This window comes from Aythya ferina, assembly GCF_964211825.1.
Source record: "Aythya ferina genome assembly, chromosome: 25".
NCBI classification, from domain to species: domain Eukaryota; kingdom Metazoa; phylum Chordata; class Aves; order Anseriformes; family Anatidae; genus Aythya; species Aythya ferina.
In genome coordinates, this window is record NC_140323.1 from 846368 (window position 1) to 861034 (window position 14667).

At 52.4% G+C, this 14667-nt stretch overlaps 2 protein-coding genes across 2 annotated transcripts; both read left to right on the forward strand.

Annotated features, from left to right (window-relative positions):
* Positions 1 to 15: 15 nt before the first annotated feature.
* Positions 16 to 7931, forward strand: LOC311423730 (C4b-binding protein alpha chain-like). Its single transcript, XM_084498106.1, has 14 exons — positions 16 to 193; positions 1317 to 1457; positions 1936 to 2124; positions 2587 to 2686; positions 2773 to 2858; positions 3226 to 3438; positions 3853 to 4035; positions 4721 to 4909; positions 5259 to 5456; positions 5682 to 5864; positions 6097 to 6285; positions 6533 to 6712; positions 6804 to 6973; positions 7165 to 7931. Exons 2-14 carry the CDS (start codon positions 1361 to 1363, stop codon positions 7318 to 7320), a joined length of 2133 nt encoding a protein of 710 aa, XP_084354232.1. The 5' UTR covers positions 16 to 193; positions 1317 to 1360; the 3' UTR covers positions 7321 to 7931.
* A 387-nt stretch (positions 7932 to 8318) lies between these two features.
* On the forward strand, positions 8319 to 13914 carry LOC311423731 (membrane cofactor protein-like). The gene is made up of 8 exons (XM_084498107.1): positions 8319 to 8520; positions 10024 to 10200; positions 10377 to 10556; positions 11022 to 11204; positions 11718 to 11906; positions 12154 to 12333; positions 12542 to 12741; positions 12982 to 13914. The coding sequence occupies exons 1-8, from the start codon at positions 8445 to 8447 to the stop codon at positions 13150 to 13152; spliced, it is 1356 nt and encodes a 451-aa protein (XP_084354233.1). The 5' UTR covers positions 8319 to 8444; the 3' UTR covers positions 13153 to 13914.
* Positions 13915 to 14667: the final 753 nt, after the last annotated feature.

Sequence of the window (14667 nt, forward strand, 5' to 3'; positions counted from 1 at the left end):
TAGGCGAGCTGGCACAAGCCCGGTGTCTGCAGAGCTCGGCCCCGGCTGCGTGCGGCCGTCTCTGCGCGTGTAGGCGTAGCGCGACACCTCCCGCGGCTCGGCACTGCCCGGTGTCAGGGGCAGCGGTGAGGAACTCGCTCCTCTGCCTCCAAGGAGCCCAGGCTGGTCGGCTCCCCCACTGACGGACCCCCAGGTAAGATGAGTTGAGCCACCCAGCTTCGGGTGCTGTTGCTCTCAGAGCTGTGTTGGAGTTTTGTTGCAGCTCCAGCGGGCACAAGGATGAAGGAATTCAGCCAAAAGCTGTGGTAAGGACGGAGGGAAAGCCAGAAGTGTCAGGTTTAGGGTGAAGGGGTGGAAAAAATAGGGGTGCAAGCTGATTAGAAAGAGGTGCTTTCCTTTCTTTTAGTTACTAATTGGTTGTAAGGGTCACCTTTGGTCAAAACCTGTGCAATGTAGAAAGCATCAAGAAAGACTGCCTCGTTTGCAGAAGGAAGGCAGGCACTCACTGCACAGTGCTGGGAAGATTTAGGTTCATAAAGGATGATGCTGGGTAGTTAGATATTAGAGAAAGTTAGAGAGGGTTCTGCCTGATCTCCAGCACAGCCAGGTTAGTCAAATTGCACTTAAATTCTGTTCCGAAAAGCAGTCTCCTGAATGACTTGCATGCTTCGGAGCCTTCCTTCAACTGGTAAAATGTGACAATCTGCGCAACCCTTTTGTGCATATACTTGTAGCTTTCTGTTTAGATATTTTTTTCCTTTCTCTGCATGTAATTTGTTACTAGCGGATTGAATTGACTACAGCAGGAGGATTTCTCCTGTGTGTGGATTTGCTTCCCGGAGATTTATTGCTAAAGCAAAATGTTTTGTCCTTAAGTTAAGTTTCAAGGTGATTTTTCTGGAAGGATAAATGAATTCAAATGACCCTGCAGGTATTAATTTGGCTGTTTGGCTGGGAAGAACTTCTTACAGGTTTTAGTGTTCTTAAGTAAATCCAACAGGCTATGAAACATTTGTTACAATCAAAGTGGAGCTTTTTTTTTTTTTTTTTTTTTTTTTTTCCCTATCTTTAAAAAATTTTAATTCAAAGCTTCTCACACAATGTGAATGAAGGACTAGCGGAGGAAAGCCTACGGGATGCTTAGCATCCACAATTGGTTTCCCTGTTCCCGTGCTGCCTCTTGGTCATGGGCCAGTGAGGGGCTGTTGCCAAGCTTCTTGTCCCCTGCTGGGGCATCTGCAGCTCCTCGTTCCCTCCTGCCCTATGAGCACTGCATGGAGACAGAACTTCGTTCCCCCCTCTGCTATTTTTCACAGGTGGTTGGCCTAGAAAAAGAATGTGGTAACGTCTGCAGGCTGGGATGAGGATGACGCCAGCTCCAGGGGCAGGGAGGCCGAGGGGCCGTGCCGCTGTCCTCAGGCTGCTCCTCGCTGCTGCCCTCGTTGTGGCCGTGCAGGGTAAGTGAACATAAGAGGGGAGAGAGCCCATCAGATAAACTGAGCTCCCTCAGAGGGAAATTGTTTCCCAAGGTTCACAGACCGTTGATGCTCCTCATTTCCTCGTTGTTTTGCATTTTGGGGATTTGGTCAGAATCCATCCTCCTCAGCCTTTTTTTCTTTCCTGTGCAGAATGGCTGTCAGGTTACTCTAGCTTAAAAAGGGGCACTGGTTTGGAGATAGGGAGCAGTGAGTCTGGACTTTGGCACCAGCCTTTCAAACTGCTGGATGAAGTGTGAGGAGCGAAGAACACCTGGGGTGATGCTCCTTCCCTTTCCCTTGTGGCTGTCCTGAGTCACAGACTCCCTTCCTCCTCTTTGCCTCTAGCTTTAAGGGGTGTTAAAGCCACCAAAGCCTCCTCGCCTGGACCTTCAGAGCAAGGCAGACCCGAACTCCCATTTTTTTCCCCACATTTTTCTGAGGGTATTTCTGCTGGCAGGTTCCTGCAGTGCTCCGCCACGTATCCCATCCGCAGAACTGAAGGAGAGCTACCAGCACATCACCAAATTTTCCTACTCGGACAGGGTGGAATACACCTGCCGACCAGGTTACACGAAAAGTAAGCTCCGGGCCAGCCTTGTTTGTGGAGAGGATGGTAGGTGGAGAGGACCGACCGACTTCTGTTCACGTGAGTACATTTTCAGTTGATTTTGATTCTGTGCAGGTGCTGTCAGCATCCCAGGGGCTGTGTGGGGTGGCAGGAGCTGAGCGAGGGTGGCACAGCACCGGCAGTGCTCTGCTGAGCACCAGCAACGGCAGCAAGAGCTGAGATCTGCTGCCTTTGACCACTGACTCTGACTATATTCAAAGGCAGGTTCTTCTGCTCAGGCACTTAGTAACTCTTAGTTCAAAACAGGTTTTTTAAACTGTCTGTAAGAGAACCCTTTAGCTGTAAAGAAATGCTTGGCAGAGGTCCTGCAACCTCCCTTAGGCTGCAGAGGCTGACTGCAGGTCGTGATACAGGGTAGGATTTAGGGCATGAGGGTCGTCCATCCCCTTGTTAAATATTGGAGGGGTCTTCTGCTCTCCTGCTGGATTTTCCTGCTCCTTCAGGAGCCAAAGCCCTCACCCCGGTCCTGTTGTCCCTCAGCCAAGCCATGCAGCTACCCCGGAGACCTGGCCAACGGCAGACTTGTGGAAATGGAGCAGTTCACCTTTGGCTCAATAGCCAACTACAGCTGCGACATGGGGTAAGCCAGCAGCTGATGTTTTAGGTAAAATCAAAAAAATCATCACTGAGCTTGACAAGAAATTCCCTCCCCTCTATTTCACACAGGTACAGACTGATCGGAAATTCCCAACTTCATTGTGTGCTTAAAAATGGGCAAGTTACATGGGATGGAGACGTTCCCTTCTGTGAGCGTAAGTCGAGTCCCCCAGCTGAGCTGCTCTTTGGATGGTACTGGGGATGCAAGGAGAAGCAGTCGCTTTACCCCACGGAGGACTTTCGTAATTCATGGCCTGGTGAAGCCTGGAAAAACATTTTTTCTTGGTGTTTTTATTCCTGTGTCACCCTGTGAAAAAGTCGAAGCAAGGCAGCTGCGTGTAAGAGGGATTACCCCAAAGCCACCCAGTTGCGAGGCAGAGCTCTGCTGAGTAGGGCCTGGCACGTAGGGGACTTGCCTTGAATTTCTGACCCCTCACTCATTGTATTTCAACTTCTCTTTTACCAGACCTTTGATTAAAAGGATTAAAAGGAGTCTTTCACCTTTTTTTTTTTTTTTTTTAGCAATCCCATGTTCACCCCCTCCAAAAATAGAGAACGGAGAGCACAACGGAGGCGACGTTGCCGTCTTCAGCTACGGATCCTCCGTCACCTACCAGTGCAACTCTGCTCGCAGGGGGGAGAGAGCCTTCTCGATGGTGGGGGATCCCTCGATTTTCTGCACGACTGTGGATAACATGAACGGCGTCTGGAACAAGCCAGCCCCGGAGTGCAAAGGTGAGCAGCAAAGTGCCCAGGCACCGCAGCGGCACCAGCTGGGGCTGGGGACTTTGGGGCTGGACCCAATGATCTCTTGAGGTCCCTTCCAACCCCTACAATTCTGTGATTCTGGGTCTTATCTGAGCTTTGGGAAGAAACAGGGTGTCAGCAAAGAATTCAGAAATCTGCTGTGGTGCCTGCTGCCTTTCCTTTGCTCTTGTGCTTTGCCTTAATAGATGTGTGGAAAAAAAAAATAAATAAATATAAAATGCTGTAATATAGAATTAAGAGTTCAAAAATATCATGTCAGCCTGCTACCTTGTCCTGTCCATTTTCAGCCCTTTCCACAAATGTGCGCTACGAGAAATGCTTTTAATAACCTCCCCTGTAAGCGTGGCTGCCCGCAGGCTGAGCGCTGGCGTTTCTCTGCAGTGGTGGGCTGTGAGCATCCCCGGATCGAGAACGGGAAGCTGCTGAGCGGGTACAGGGCTGAGTACACGTACCGTGACACCGTCATGTTCGACTGCGAGTTCCGCTACACCCTGCTGGGCAGCGACACCTCCACCTGCAGCGAGGCCGGGAGCTGGGAGCCGCCGCTGCCGCTCTGCCAGCGCAGTGAGTGCCCGACCTGCACAGCAGTGTGCAGGGCTGACAGCAGAGCCTCCAAGCATCAGCTGGCAGGACTTCATTTTTCATAGTTTTATTGTTTTATTGTATTCATGTATTCATGTTTTATTTTACTTCACTTCACTTTAATTCCCTTTACTTCACTTTACTTTATTTTTTATTTTATTCCTTAGCAAATCTGTTGTGCCACGGTGGCTTTTGATTTCCTCTTTCCTGGCAGCATGCTGGAGATGATACAGGAATGGGATATAGGAACATAGGTGTAGGAATTTACAACTTCGGGCCATAAAAGCTAGAGTCTTGTCCTGCTCAAGCTGGTAGAATTTCTCAGTAGAATTCAAAGCAACTAAGCTGACCTTTCTATGTTTAATATTTTTAAAGGTCATTGGCAGGTGAGGGCAGAGCCTCACACAGTATAAACTTCGTTAGAAATCTCACCTCATTATAACATAGTAGTGTAAATTACTGCATGGTCTGAAACTATTTGTACATTTTCATTTATTTCTGCTGCATTCACTCTCCAGCATCACTGAACTCAGGCAATTGCCTTAAGTGGATCTCAGAAAGAACAACGTGAGCCCCGTTTTTCCCCAAATTCTCTTTTCTGCATGCTGTTACGGGCCTCACTGGTTTATCGCTGGCAACATCCTCAAATGGCTGATTTCACTCCTAGGCAGCTGCGATGACCCTCCTGACGTGTTTAGGGCTGTTAAAGCGAGACTCGCGGGCAATTTGTTCCCTGCTGATACTGTGGTTACCTACGAGTGTGAGACGGGCTACGAGTTCAGCCCTGGAGAAAACACGCGGCACATTAAGTGCCTGCCAGACCTGACCTGGAGTGAGGCTCCCTCTTCTTGCAACAGTGAGTACACATCCCCTCAGCTTCATTTCCCAAGTGGTTGGGCAAAGCCGTTCCCAAATAAATAGTCTGCAACCTGCTTCATTTACCACCACGTCTAAGGCATGGGCTGGCTTGGTGCTGCCCCACCAGCAGCTGCCAGGGCCCCCAGGAGAGGAGGAGGAGGAATGTGTGTCCAGGAGAGCTCCTGATGGGCCTGCCTTGCCCGTCAGCTATTGTGGGAGGATGTGATGACTTGTTGTGTATGCCCAGAAAATAAAACTTCCTCTAGGAGTGTCAGAAAATGGACATTTGTTTGTCTTACAGAGCCTTTGCTATGATTTCTCTCTTGCTAATATTCAGCATTTCTCAGAAATTAGTTGCCCGGATCCAGTAGTCGCGAACGCAAGGCATGTAAATGTGTGGTATAAACCCGTCAAATACATGTATGGAGACACCGTCAATATCAGGTGTAACGAAGGCTATGCTATCCAGAATTATGGCAGCAACGTTGTGCTTCAGTGCACAAACAAAGGCACGTGGGATCCGGCAGTAACAGAGTGCACCTCAGGTAGGCAGCGCTGGCGGGGCGTGTTGGCTGGCTGACTGCTGATTTCTGCCTTCTGCAAAGATTTGGGTCACCCTGTACGGTGTCCCTGTCTGCTACCAGCACTGGAAAAACGTGTGCAGAAATCTACAAGCCTTAGATGCTGATAGCTGTCTTTTCCATAGAAAGCTTCTTCGCTGGAGTTCTTTCTGAAAATATATGAAATCCTTTATTTTCTTCTGTTTCCAGAACCTCATTGCCCACAGCCCGTTACTGACCATGGGCGAGAGGTTTATAAGAGCAAAAACGACTACAGCGTCGGGACCCACGTGAGGATGGCGTGTGATGAAGGCTACGTCCTCAGAGGCGACGAGCAGATCGAGTGCACGGCTGACCAGAACTGGACTCCCTCGGTGCCGTTTTGTGACAAAGGTACAAGCACAGCAGCAGCATCGCCAAGGAGAAATCGTGGGTGGTGGAAGGGGCTGCACTGGGGCCTGACCCAGCAAGAAGCTGGGCAGTGACCCCACGTGTGTTTTTGTTCTTACAAGCATGAAGTTGACCCCTGCACTGATTTCTGATTTGGTTCTCACCTGAATGCGACAATCACACATTTTTTTTTTTAAGTTTTGTTTATTTTGTATCAATTCCTGTTGTTTCATAGGCTGTGACCCCCCTCCACAAATCACCAGCGGGCAGTACATGGGCTCAAGATCAGGGGCCTTCCCCTACGGATCGGAGGTGACGTACAGCTGTGCCGCGGGTCTGTCCCTCATCGGGGACGAGTCCATCTACTGCACCTCCACCGACGGGGAGAACCTGGTGTGGAGTGGCCCTGCCCCGGAGTGCAGGGGTGAGTCGCTTCCCCATGGGGTCACACTGGGACCTGGGTGCACAGAGGGACCTGGAGCAGGGCTGCCGGCTCCTCCTGCTTCCCCTGCAGGCTGTGGCGTGAGCTCGGCACCTCGGGGCTGGTGTGGAGAAAGGAGACGCCGTTTCTCCCGTGTTGGGTGCCCCAAAGTGCTCAGGGCGAGCCCCGCTTTGTGTCCCGGGGCAGGGCGGCACCCGGCCTGACGCAGCCGTGCGCGCTCTGCCCGCAGTGGTTCGCTGCCCCAGGCCTGATGTCAAGCACGGAAGGATGGCTCCACTGAGACACACGTTCCCCTACGGGGTGTCCGTGCGCTTCTCCTGCGATGAAGGCTTCGTGCTGCACGGCGAAGCTGAGACCCAGTGTACAGCCGACAGCACCTGGCAGCCGCCGCTGCCCTCCTGTGTTGCAGGTGGGTCCGGCACCACGCATCCACCACCCTGGAGCTGGCAGGGCGTTTTCTCCTCCTGTTACATCATTTTTGCCACCTGTTTTCCTTCCAGTTCAATGTTCCGTGCCACAGACTGAATGGCATATGAATTTGCCCTCCTATAAGCAAACGTACAAGGTGAATGACATCCTGTACAGCCCCTGCGGGAGTGATAGGTATCCTCCAAAAAATTTTCCAAGCACCTGCTCAGCTGATGGCACGTGGATACCACCACCCAAGTGTGTGAGTACCACTTTCTGCCCAGGCTTTGCATTTTGCCCCATTCGTAGCCTGGAACAACACCGGTCTGACTTCATTAATGTGCCTCGTTACCATAGGGCTGGCACGGTGGCGGGGCTGCATTAGGAGGGGGATGCGTCTTGCGTAGGTCCCTGCCGTGTAGCCTCACACCCTCTGTCTTGGTTCTTTTAAAGAAAACGCTTCTCACGTGCCAGAAGATTCTGCAAATCAAAGAAACTTTCCTGTGCGGCGTTCCTCTGAATGAACTGAAAACTTTGCTGGAGGTGCAGAAGCTGTACCTGGAGATCCAGAAGCTGGAGAAGGAGCTGGGAAGCAGAAGCAGCAGCTGACTACTACAGCTGCTTGATTTCATGAGAACCTCCTCCTTTGCGTGACAAATAACGTGATGACTGAGGATTTTGTATGACCTTGTAATTCACCCTAATACTTAAGTAGCCAGAAAAAAAAAAAAAAGTTGGTGAAGGAATAGATTTTATTTTTTTTCCAGAAAAGGAGTCAGAAAGTCTTTTGTCTTGTTCTGCTACAGCTCACTGGGTTAGGTTTGTACATCACTTCATACACTTTAAAGCTTTACTTTTAGGTATGTTTGTTAGCCTCTGTTCACATACGTTATGTGCATTGCTGTGAACAAGTGTTTAACTGCCCAGTTATCTACAGCCTTCAGAACTGGTACAATGAGGAAATCTTCATAGCCTGTTTTCTAGCAAAACAAGAAGCCCAAGCAGGACAGTTCTGATGGAGCAGAAGTGCCACTTGCTGCTTCTTTGTGTGTCCCCCCTTGCACCAAGAGCAGTTGTTGGAAATAATTTCAGCTGCTTCTTTCTTTACAGTTTAATTTCTGCACTGTCCAGCAAAGGGGAAGTGCTCCACTGACATGGATCTTGTGATCGGAGCAGTATTCCTTCTCTGACAGATTAAAATAAAGCTGCAGTTCTGATGACAACTGTGTCTTGTTTTCAATAACTCTGTCCTCTCTGCACTAAAGCAAGGGCACGTTCCGTACTCTCTGCTTGCTCAGACACAGTTCTGCTGTTTCCCAAGCACAGCGCTGCCTGGAACAGGGTGTGCGAGGCCATCTGCTGCCTGTCCCACTGCCCCTCCTGGGTCCAGGTGAAAAGGCAAAGGGAACACACAGCTCTTCCCTGCATGCCCATCAGCAGCTCCTTCTGCTCCAGAAACGAGGCCAGCACGGTGCAGAGCAGCTCTAGCCACAAATTAGCTTTATTCCCCATTGTCCCCACCGCGGAAGAAGGCAGAGCAGCGTTCCTTCCCTTACTACAGCCTCGCTGGAGGATGCAGGGTGGGCAGCCCTCACCCCGAGCAGGACAGAAGCACCACTGTGCTGTTGGCGTGGCTGCCTGGCCTGGCCCCGACTTCCTACAGCTGCTTCCCCTTCCCCGGGGCTCCTCGCCTTCCCCGGCACAGTCGGTGCTCGCCCAGCAGCTCCTGCACCATGCGGGTGCTTCGCGACTTGATGGGGCCACTGCTGGCAGTGGCCGTGCTCGTGCTGCAGCCCGCTGGGAGTCTCGGTGAGTGTCGCTCCCCTGCCCAATTCCAACGTTTCCATGGCTCAGCTTTGCTTTTCAGTCAAATGGGGAATCATCAGGCCGGGAAAGTTCAGCGGGAGACCTGCCTCTGGCTGGAGGTGCTGCTGATTTCTTTCTGATGTTCTGGCAAAGCTGCCCTGAGCCCAGTGCTCCTGCTAACTGCACATTTCTCCGCTCAGTTGCACCTCTGGATGCTCGCAAAGAGCCACGCAAAATTCCCAAATGCTTTCCTGTAGTCTGGCTCCCCCCAGCCCGCACCCTTGCAAAGTAAGGCAGCTCAGGGGCTATAAGCTTGTCTCCGGGGTAGCCCAGGGCCAGGTCCTTTGTCTGCTGAGCTTTTCACGGGCTGAAGCTCAGGACTTTATTGCAGTGAGCGCATCAGCCTGGGGCTCACTTATCTGTGTGGTAGCCGAGAAGTTGTTGCCAGGGTCAGAGGATGTCCTGATGTTCTGAGGCTCAAGATGAAGGTAAGTTGGGGAGACTCAAAAAGAAGTAATAGTCTGTATCATTTAATTACAAGGGTCATAGTTTGCAGTTTGAGCAGTGTCAGGAGCGAGGCTGATGCGTAAGCACGGAGGTAGCCTGCAGACATCCTGAAGGCAGCTGGCCCCTTGTTGTCGTGCATCCCACAGGCTGGCTGCAGGCGTGAGAAGTGGAGGTTTGCTCGCTAATGACCCTCAGAAGAGGAATAACTCGCAGTTTCTGCCTGGAAGTTGACATTTGCTTTGAAAACAGGCTTTATAGGAAACTGCTCTGCTGTGCCAAGTGCTCCCCACTGCCTCCTCTGCCTTGTGCAGCTGCTGCCCCCAGCTGAGCACTGCTTTGCTCCTGTTTTCTTTAACTCGTGGTGATTCTCAGACACCCCCTGCCCCAGCCAAACCTCACCACTGGGGTGCAGATACCTAAGCTGAGATCTGGGGAAGAAACAAGCAGGTATGGGGACTTTCCACTGAGTGCAAGGCTGGGTAGGGTATCGAGGGCAGGTATGCTGGTGCATAAGGAACTCTAGGTTTATCCACCTTTATTTTTCCCCTGCTATTACAGTTTGTAACCAGCCCCAGGATGTTTCTCATGGCAGGTACAGTAGCCAAAGAAGGTTTTTGTTTGGGCGCCAGTGATGGACACATGGGCTGGAGGTTAAGTGTTGTTTGTGTGCCTTAAAGCTGGAGGCAGGGCTCCAGCACAGCAGGGTCGCCCACCCAGGGCATGCAGCGTGGTCATACCCCAAGCTGCCGGAGCAAGTGGTGTTAGGAACAGGCAGAAATAGAGATCGGTTGTCTGTGAGCGATGGAAGGGCTACACCTCTGCAGTCCTGGTGATGACAGCTTCTCAGGCATGCTCGTTAACCCTTAATCTCTCTGCCTTGATTGCTGCAGTTGTTACCCTGATCAGTTTACCAGGTGGGAGTGCAGTGACCGCAGGTCACCGCAGCTGCGATCAGTAAAAACACCCCCACAAAGTCCTTGTCTGTCCTCTGCTCTGCAGAGCTTCAGTGTCAGGTCCCACTTATCGCACACGGACGGCTGAGACCCGTGCAGAACTTCACCTCGGGCAGCGCGGCCATGGTCGAGTGCGACGCTGGCTACGTCCCCGCGGGCACCGGCACCGTGCGGTGCCTGTCCAGCGGCAGGTGGCAGCCACGGGTGCCCGCCTGTGTCCCAGGTACGTGCAGGTTCCTCTTCTCCCTAATTCATCTCCTATGTGTCATTTTGCGAGCTTATTTTGCTAAAAGTGTGTTGGGGTGGGATGGGTCCTGCCAGAGGCAGGGCTCAACCCTATCCCCAGTGGGTCCTGGGGAGCCCCGGTGGCTCTGAGCGTCCTCCCTGCCCCGGCACCAGGTCGCTGCCCTTTGCCTCCTGCCCTCAGCTACGCCGACCGAAGCCCTCAGCGCGAGTTCCTGGTCGGTTCGACCGTCACCTACTTCTGCAGAAACGGGTACACTATGATCCCTGAAGTATCTCCGACAATTACTTGTCTCAAAAATTTCACCTGGTCCTCAATCCCAACGCTTTGCCAGAGTAAGTGCCCCGTTTTCTTTGCCTCACCAGCAAAGCAGCTATTTAATGATGGGGAATACCATCATTTTCTAAACATCCACCAGCAGTGCAGTGCCACAAGGCACAGCGCTATATAGCAGTGTTTTGGCTCTCAGTGATAATAATTTTGCCGTTCAATGGGTGGCATGGATGAAAAGAAATATCTGAATCTCATTCTAATCATTTAGTCTTTCAAACAATGACAGTAACGTCGTTCCGTCAGTGCCATCTGTAGCTAATTGCGGGGTTCATACAGCTCTGCCTTCCAAGAGAAATGGCTGTTATCCCATAATTGCAGTCCCTGAGCACGCCAGGGCTGGCTGGGGACGTCTGGCAGGGTCCCTGGGTTAACAAGCCACCCCCATGGGGAACACCCTGGTGTGGATATGTCCTGTAAGCACTGTGTGACCCCATCCCTGGAACCTTTCTGATGCCGGTGTTCCTCAGTGGTGCAGTGCCCGAACCCCACCATCAGCCACGGGCAGGAGATCAACGTGAAGGACACCAAGTATACCTTCGGGCGCCAGGCAGCGTTTCAGTGTGACCCTGGCTACGTGCTGTGGGGCAGCCGGAGGGCTCAGTGTGGATCTGACGGGACATGGAGCCCCCCCATTCCGTTCTGCGATAAGGGTGAGTCCGGGCGGTGTCTGCTTGGGGTGGAGCTGGGGACTGCATCTCCTGGGGAAGAGCAGTTAGAAAAATGATATAAATCTGAAATCTCTGATCGGAGAAGGCTGTGTTAGAAGGGGTCCAAGTCACAGCATTAAATGGCTTTAATGTATTTGCTTTCTAATCAAGGTGCTGTGTAACGAGCCTGCAGCCACTTTCTTAGAGGACTGTTCAGGGGTTTATAATGCTGGAAAATCCCTGACCCAGTTTATGAGCAGGCTCTTTTATCATGAGGGAGTGGAGGGGATGGAGACCCACGCTGTGGTGTGGGGTTGGTGGGTGAGGGTGCGTGGCTGCTCCATGTGGGAGCACCGGCAGAGCTGGGGCTGAACCTGGCGAGGAGCTGGGAGACTTTGAGCAGAGCCTGGCCAAGCATAATACAGAGACCTGGCTCCTCCTGGTACTGCCAGCACTTCTCCACCTGGTGACGGGCTGAAAAACAGCTTAACTTTTCTTTTCTCCTCCCTCTTGCAGTCTGTGACCCCCCTCCTCAAATCACCAGCGGGCAGCACACGGCCTCAAGATCAGACCTCTTCCCCTACGGCTATGAAGTGAAATACAGCTGTGCCACGGGTCTGTCCCTCATCGGGGACGAGTCCATCTACTGCACCTCCACCGACGGGGAGAACCTGGTGTGGAGCGGCCCTGCCCCGGAGTGCAGGGGTGAGTCGCCTCCCCATGGGGTCACGCTGGGACCTGGGTGCGCAGGGCGACCTGGAGCAGGGCTGCCGGCTCCTCCTGCTTCCCCTGCAGGCTGTGGTGTGAGCTCGGCACTTTGGGGTCGGCATGGGGAGAGGAGACGCCGTTTCTCCTGCGTTGGGTGCCCCAAAGTGCTCAGGGCGAGCCCCGCTTTGTGTCCCGGGGCAGGGCGGCACCTGGTCTGACGCAGCCGTGCGCGCTCTGCCCGCAGTGGTTCGCTGCCCCAGGCCTGATGTCGAGCACGGAAGGATGGCTCCGCCGAGACACACGTTCCCCTACGGGGTGTCCGTGCGCTTCTCCTGTGATAAAGGCTTCATGCTGCTTGGCGATGCTGAGACCTGGTGTGCGGCCGACAGCACCTGGCAGCCGCCGCTGCCCTCCTGCGTCCCAGGTGGGTTTGGCATCGGGGTGCAGCACGGCTTCGTCAACCCCTCCTGCACACCCTGGGGGTGTAACTTTGCCTTAATGTTTGGTTTTGTGACTCCGTAGACTTAAGTTCACCTGCACTGATTCATTCTTCACTAATTTCATATTTTTTTCCACCAACATAACGATGATCCCCTGGCTGTGCTGCCCTCTGCTGTGTGCTTTATTTTCAGTTCAGTGTCCGGAACCGCAAGTTGTCAATGGAAGGCTGAAAAACGCCCGTGACAGTAAAAAGTGGTACCCAGCAAACACGACTGTTACTTTCGAGTGCCTCCATGGGTACCACTTCTCTGATGGAGGACCTGCTGCTTTCGGAGACACCGAGACAGCCACGTGCCTGGCTGATGGCAACTGGACACCGCTGCCCAAGTGTGTAAGTGGCATGGTCTGAGTTTCTGGGTGAGTGCTGCCTGATTCCTGATATAAAAAAATTATGGTATGAACCTCTTAAAGGCTTTGGCTTTATTGCCGTGATGTGGGATGCAGGCTGCATTAGGGCAATGCAAGGCAAATTGGGCAGACACGCGGCCTCAGAGCTGCAGTGTTTGGCTCTCTGTCCACCGCCGTGCAATCATACACGCCTGTCTCTGCTTTTTGTTCCACTTTTTTACAGAAGAAGCAAGGAGAGGCTGATATTTGTGAAGAGGCTGGGCATATTAAAGCGGCCTTTGAGTGCGGTGTGCCTATGGAGGAAGTGAGAACTCTGCTGGAAGTACAAAAACTATTCCTGGAGATTCAAAAACTAAAGGTCGAACTCGGGCTCTCAAATAAGATCATCCTGTAACACGCACTGTAATGAATCACCTTTCCTTTAGACACAGTTCACGCAGTCAGAGCATCTATAAGAAGACTCTTAGTGACTCCATAGTTCATGCTTGTATGCACAGAACCAGAGAAATAATAAATAGTGTTTGGGAGGTTGCTTTTGTCACGCTAGGTGCTAGAGCTCAGGGAGGGTTTTGCTCTGTTCCTTAAATCCACAGGCTTGATTTGCTCTATAACAAACCATTTTCACTTTTCATTTTAGCAAGCGTAATAAGGTGTTATGTTGACCTTCCTTGAGTCACGGAATAAACCGTGCTAGGCCAAGGGCAGTGGAACCGGAGCCCAGGGAAGCAAATTCCTGGCAGAGCCGAGCTGCCGGCCCCTGGAGGCGGCTCTGCAGCAAGCTGCTGCCCAGCAGCCCCTGCCCACTGCCCGGCGTTAGCACACCTCACCTGCCCAGAAATAGCCCGGGAGTGAATATTTAACTGCGTCATTTCCTGGTGACCCAGGTCACGGCTTCTACATGTATTCGTCTAGCTAAGGGCAGTTATATTTAAGTGTGTTAGAGGAGGCTTGCAAAGCCTATTTGCTTATCCCTGGGATTTAAAAGAGGCAACAGGTTCTGGCAGGGTGCTGCCCTTGACAGATAGCTGGGTTGGTGTCATCTTCCACATCCCTGTGTTTGCAAGCAAATGCTAAGAATAGATGTTGTAAGTTTAAGTGAAACGAATCAGACAGCAATGATTTTTCTTATTCAATAAACGATCATCCTCTCGCTGTGCCCGCGTGGTGAAGGAATCAGGCTTTCTGTTCAGGTGTACGATAAAAATGGAGATGTGTGTGCGATTTGTAATCCCTCACAGCGGCCATAGGGCCGGCAGGGTTTTGCTGTGGCCAAGCAGTCCTGCTGGCTGAGAGCCGAGCCTTGGTGTCTGGGGAGGGCACGGGGCAGGCAGCAGGGCTCAGCGGGAGCTGGGAAGTGCTCAGCTCCTGCCCAAGAGATTTGCAGCGGTACGTCCTGGTGAGTCGCACGCTTTTAGGAGTTACCAGCTCTGCTTTCAAGGTTACTAGAGCCCAATGCACAATGCCCTGGGAGGAGATGGCATCTCCCACAGCATGCACAGAAGGGTGCCTCGATCATACATCCTGTGCTTCACCGAGGTGGGGCGAGGGAACACGATAACGGGGGGCAGAGCCCGGTGCCAGCAGGAAAGCCATGCTGCGCCCTGCTGCTGCACCCTGCTCCTCCCACGCTCTGCACACCTCTGGCTGCAAACAAAGGTAGAGCATCGCCACGGGCGGTGCTCGAAACGCGTCAGCAGGAGGGAGCTGGGAGTTTCTAGCAACGTGCCGGAGTGCTCCTAACAGACGTCAGGGGATGTTTCGGAGCGTTAGTCAGTGCACAGATGTATCCGCTCACAGCCCGTCCTAATTGCACAGCGCCTGACTCAGGCAGCTAGGAAAAAATATCAGATAATAAGATAACAGGAAAAAAAGGTAACACTTTTATTTTGCAGTTCGCCGACATGGAGGA

Excerpts from the sequence above, each read along its gene's own strand:
- LOC311423731 (XM_084498107.1), top strand. The coding sequence starts at position 8,445 with ATGCGGGTGCTTCGCGACTTGATGGGGCCACTGCTGGCAGTGGCCGTG. Across the intron at positions 11,205-11,717 it reads CATTCCGTTCTGCGATAAGG|TCTGTGACCCCCCTCCTCAA; the intron begins GTGAGTCCGGGC and ends TCCCTCTTGCAG. Across the intron at positions 12,334-12,541 it reads GCTGCCCTCCTGCGTCCCAG|TTCAGTGTCCGGAACCGCAA; the intron begins GTGGGTTTGGCA and ends CTTTATTTTCAG.
- LOC311423730 (XM_084498106.1), top strand. The coding sequence starts at position 1,361 with ATGAGGATGACGCCAGCTCCAGGGGCAGGGAGGCCGAGGGGCCGTGCC. Across the intron at positions 2,687-2,772 it reads AACTACAGCTGCGACATGGG|GTACAGACTGATCGGAAATT; the intron begins GTAAGCCAGCAG and ends TATTTCACACAG. Across the intron at positions 6,713-6,803 it reads GCTGCCCTCCTGTGTTGCAG|TTCAATGTTCCGTGCCACAG; the intron begins GTGGGTCCGGCA and ends TTTTCCTTCCAG.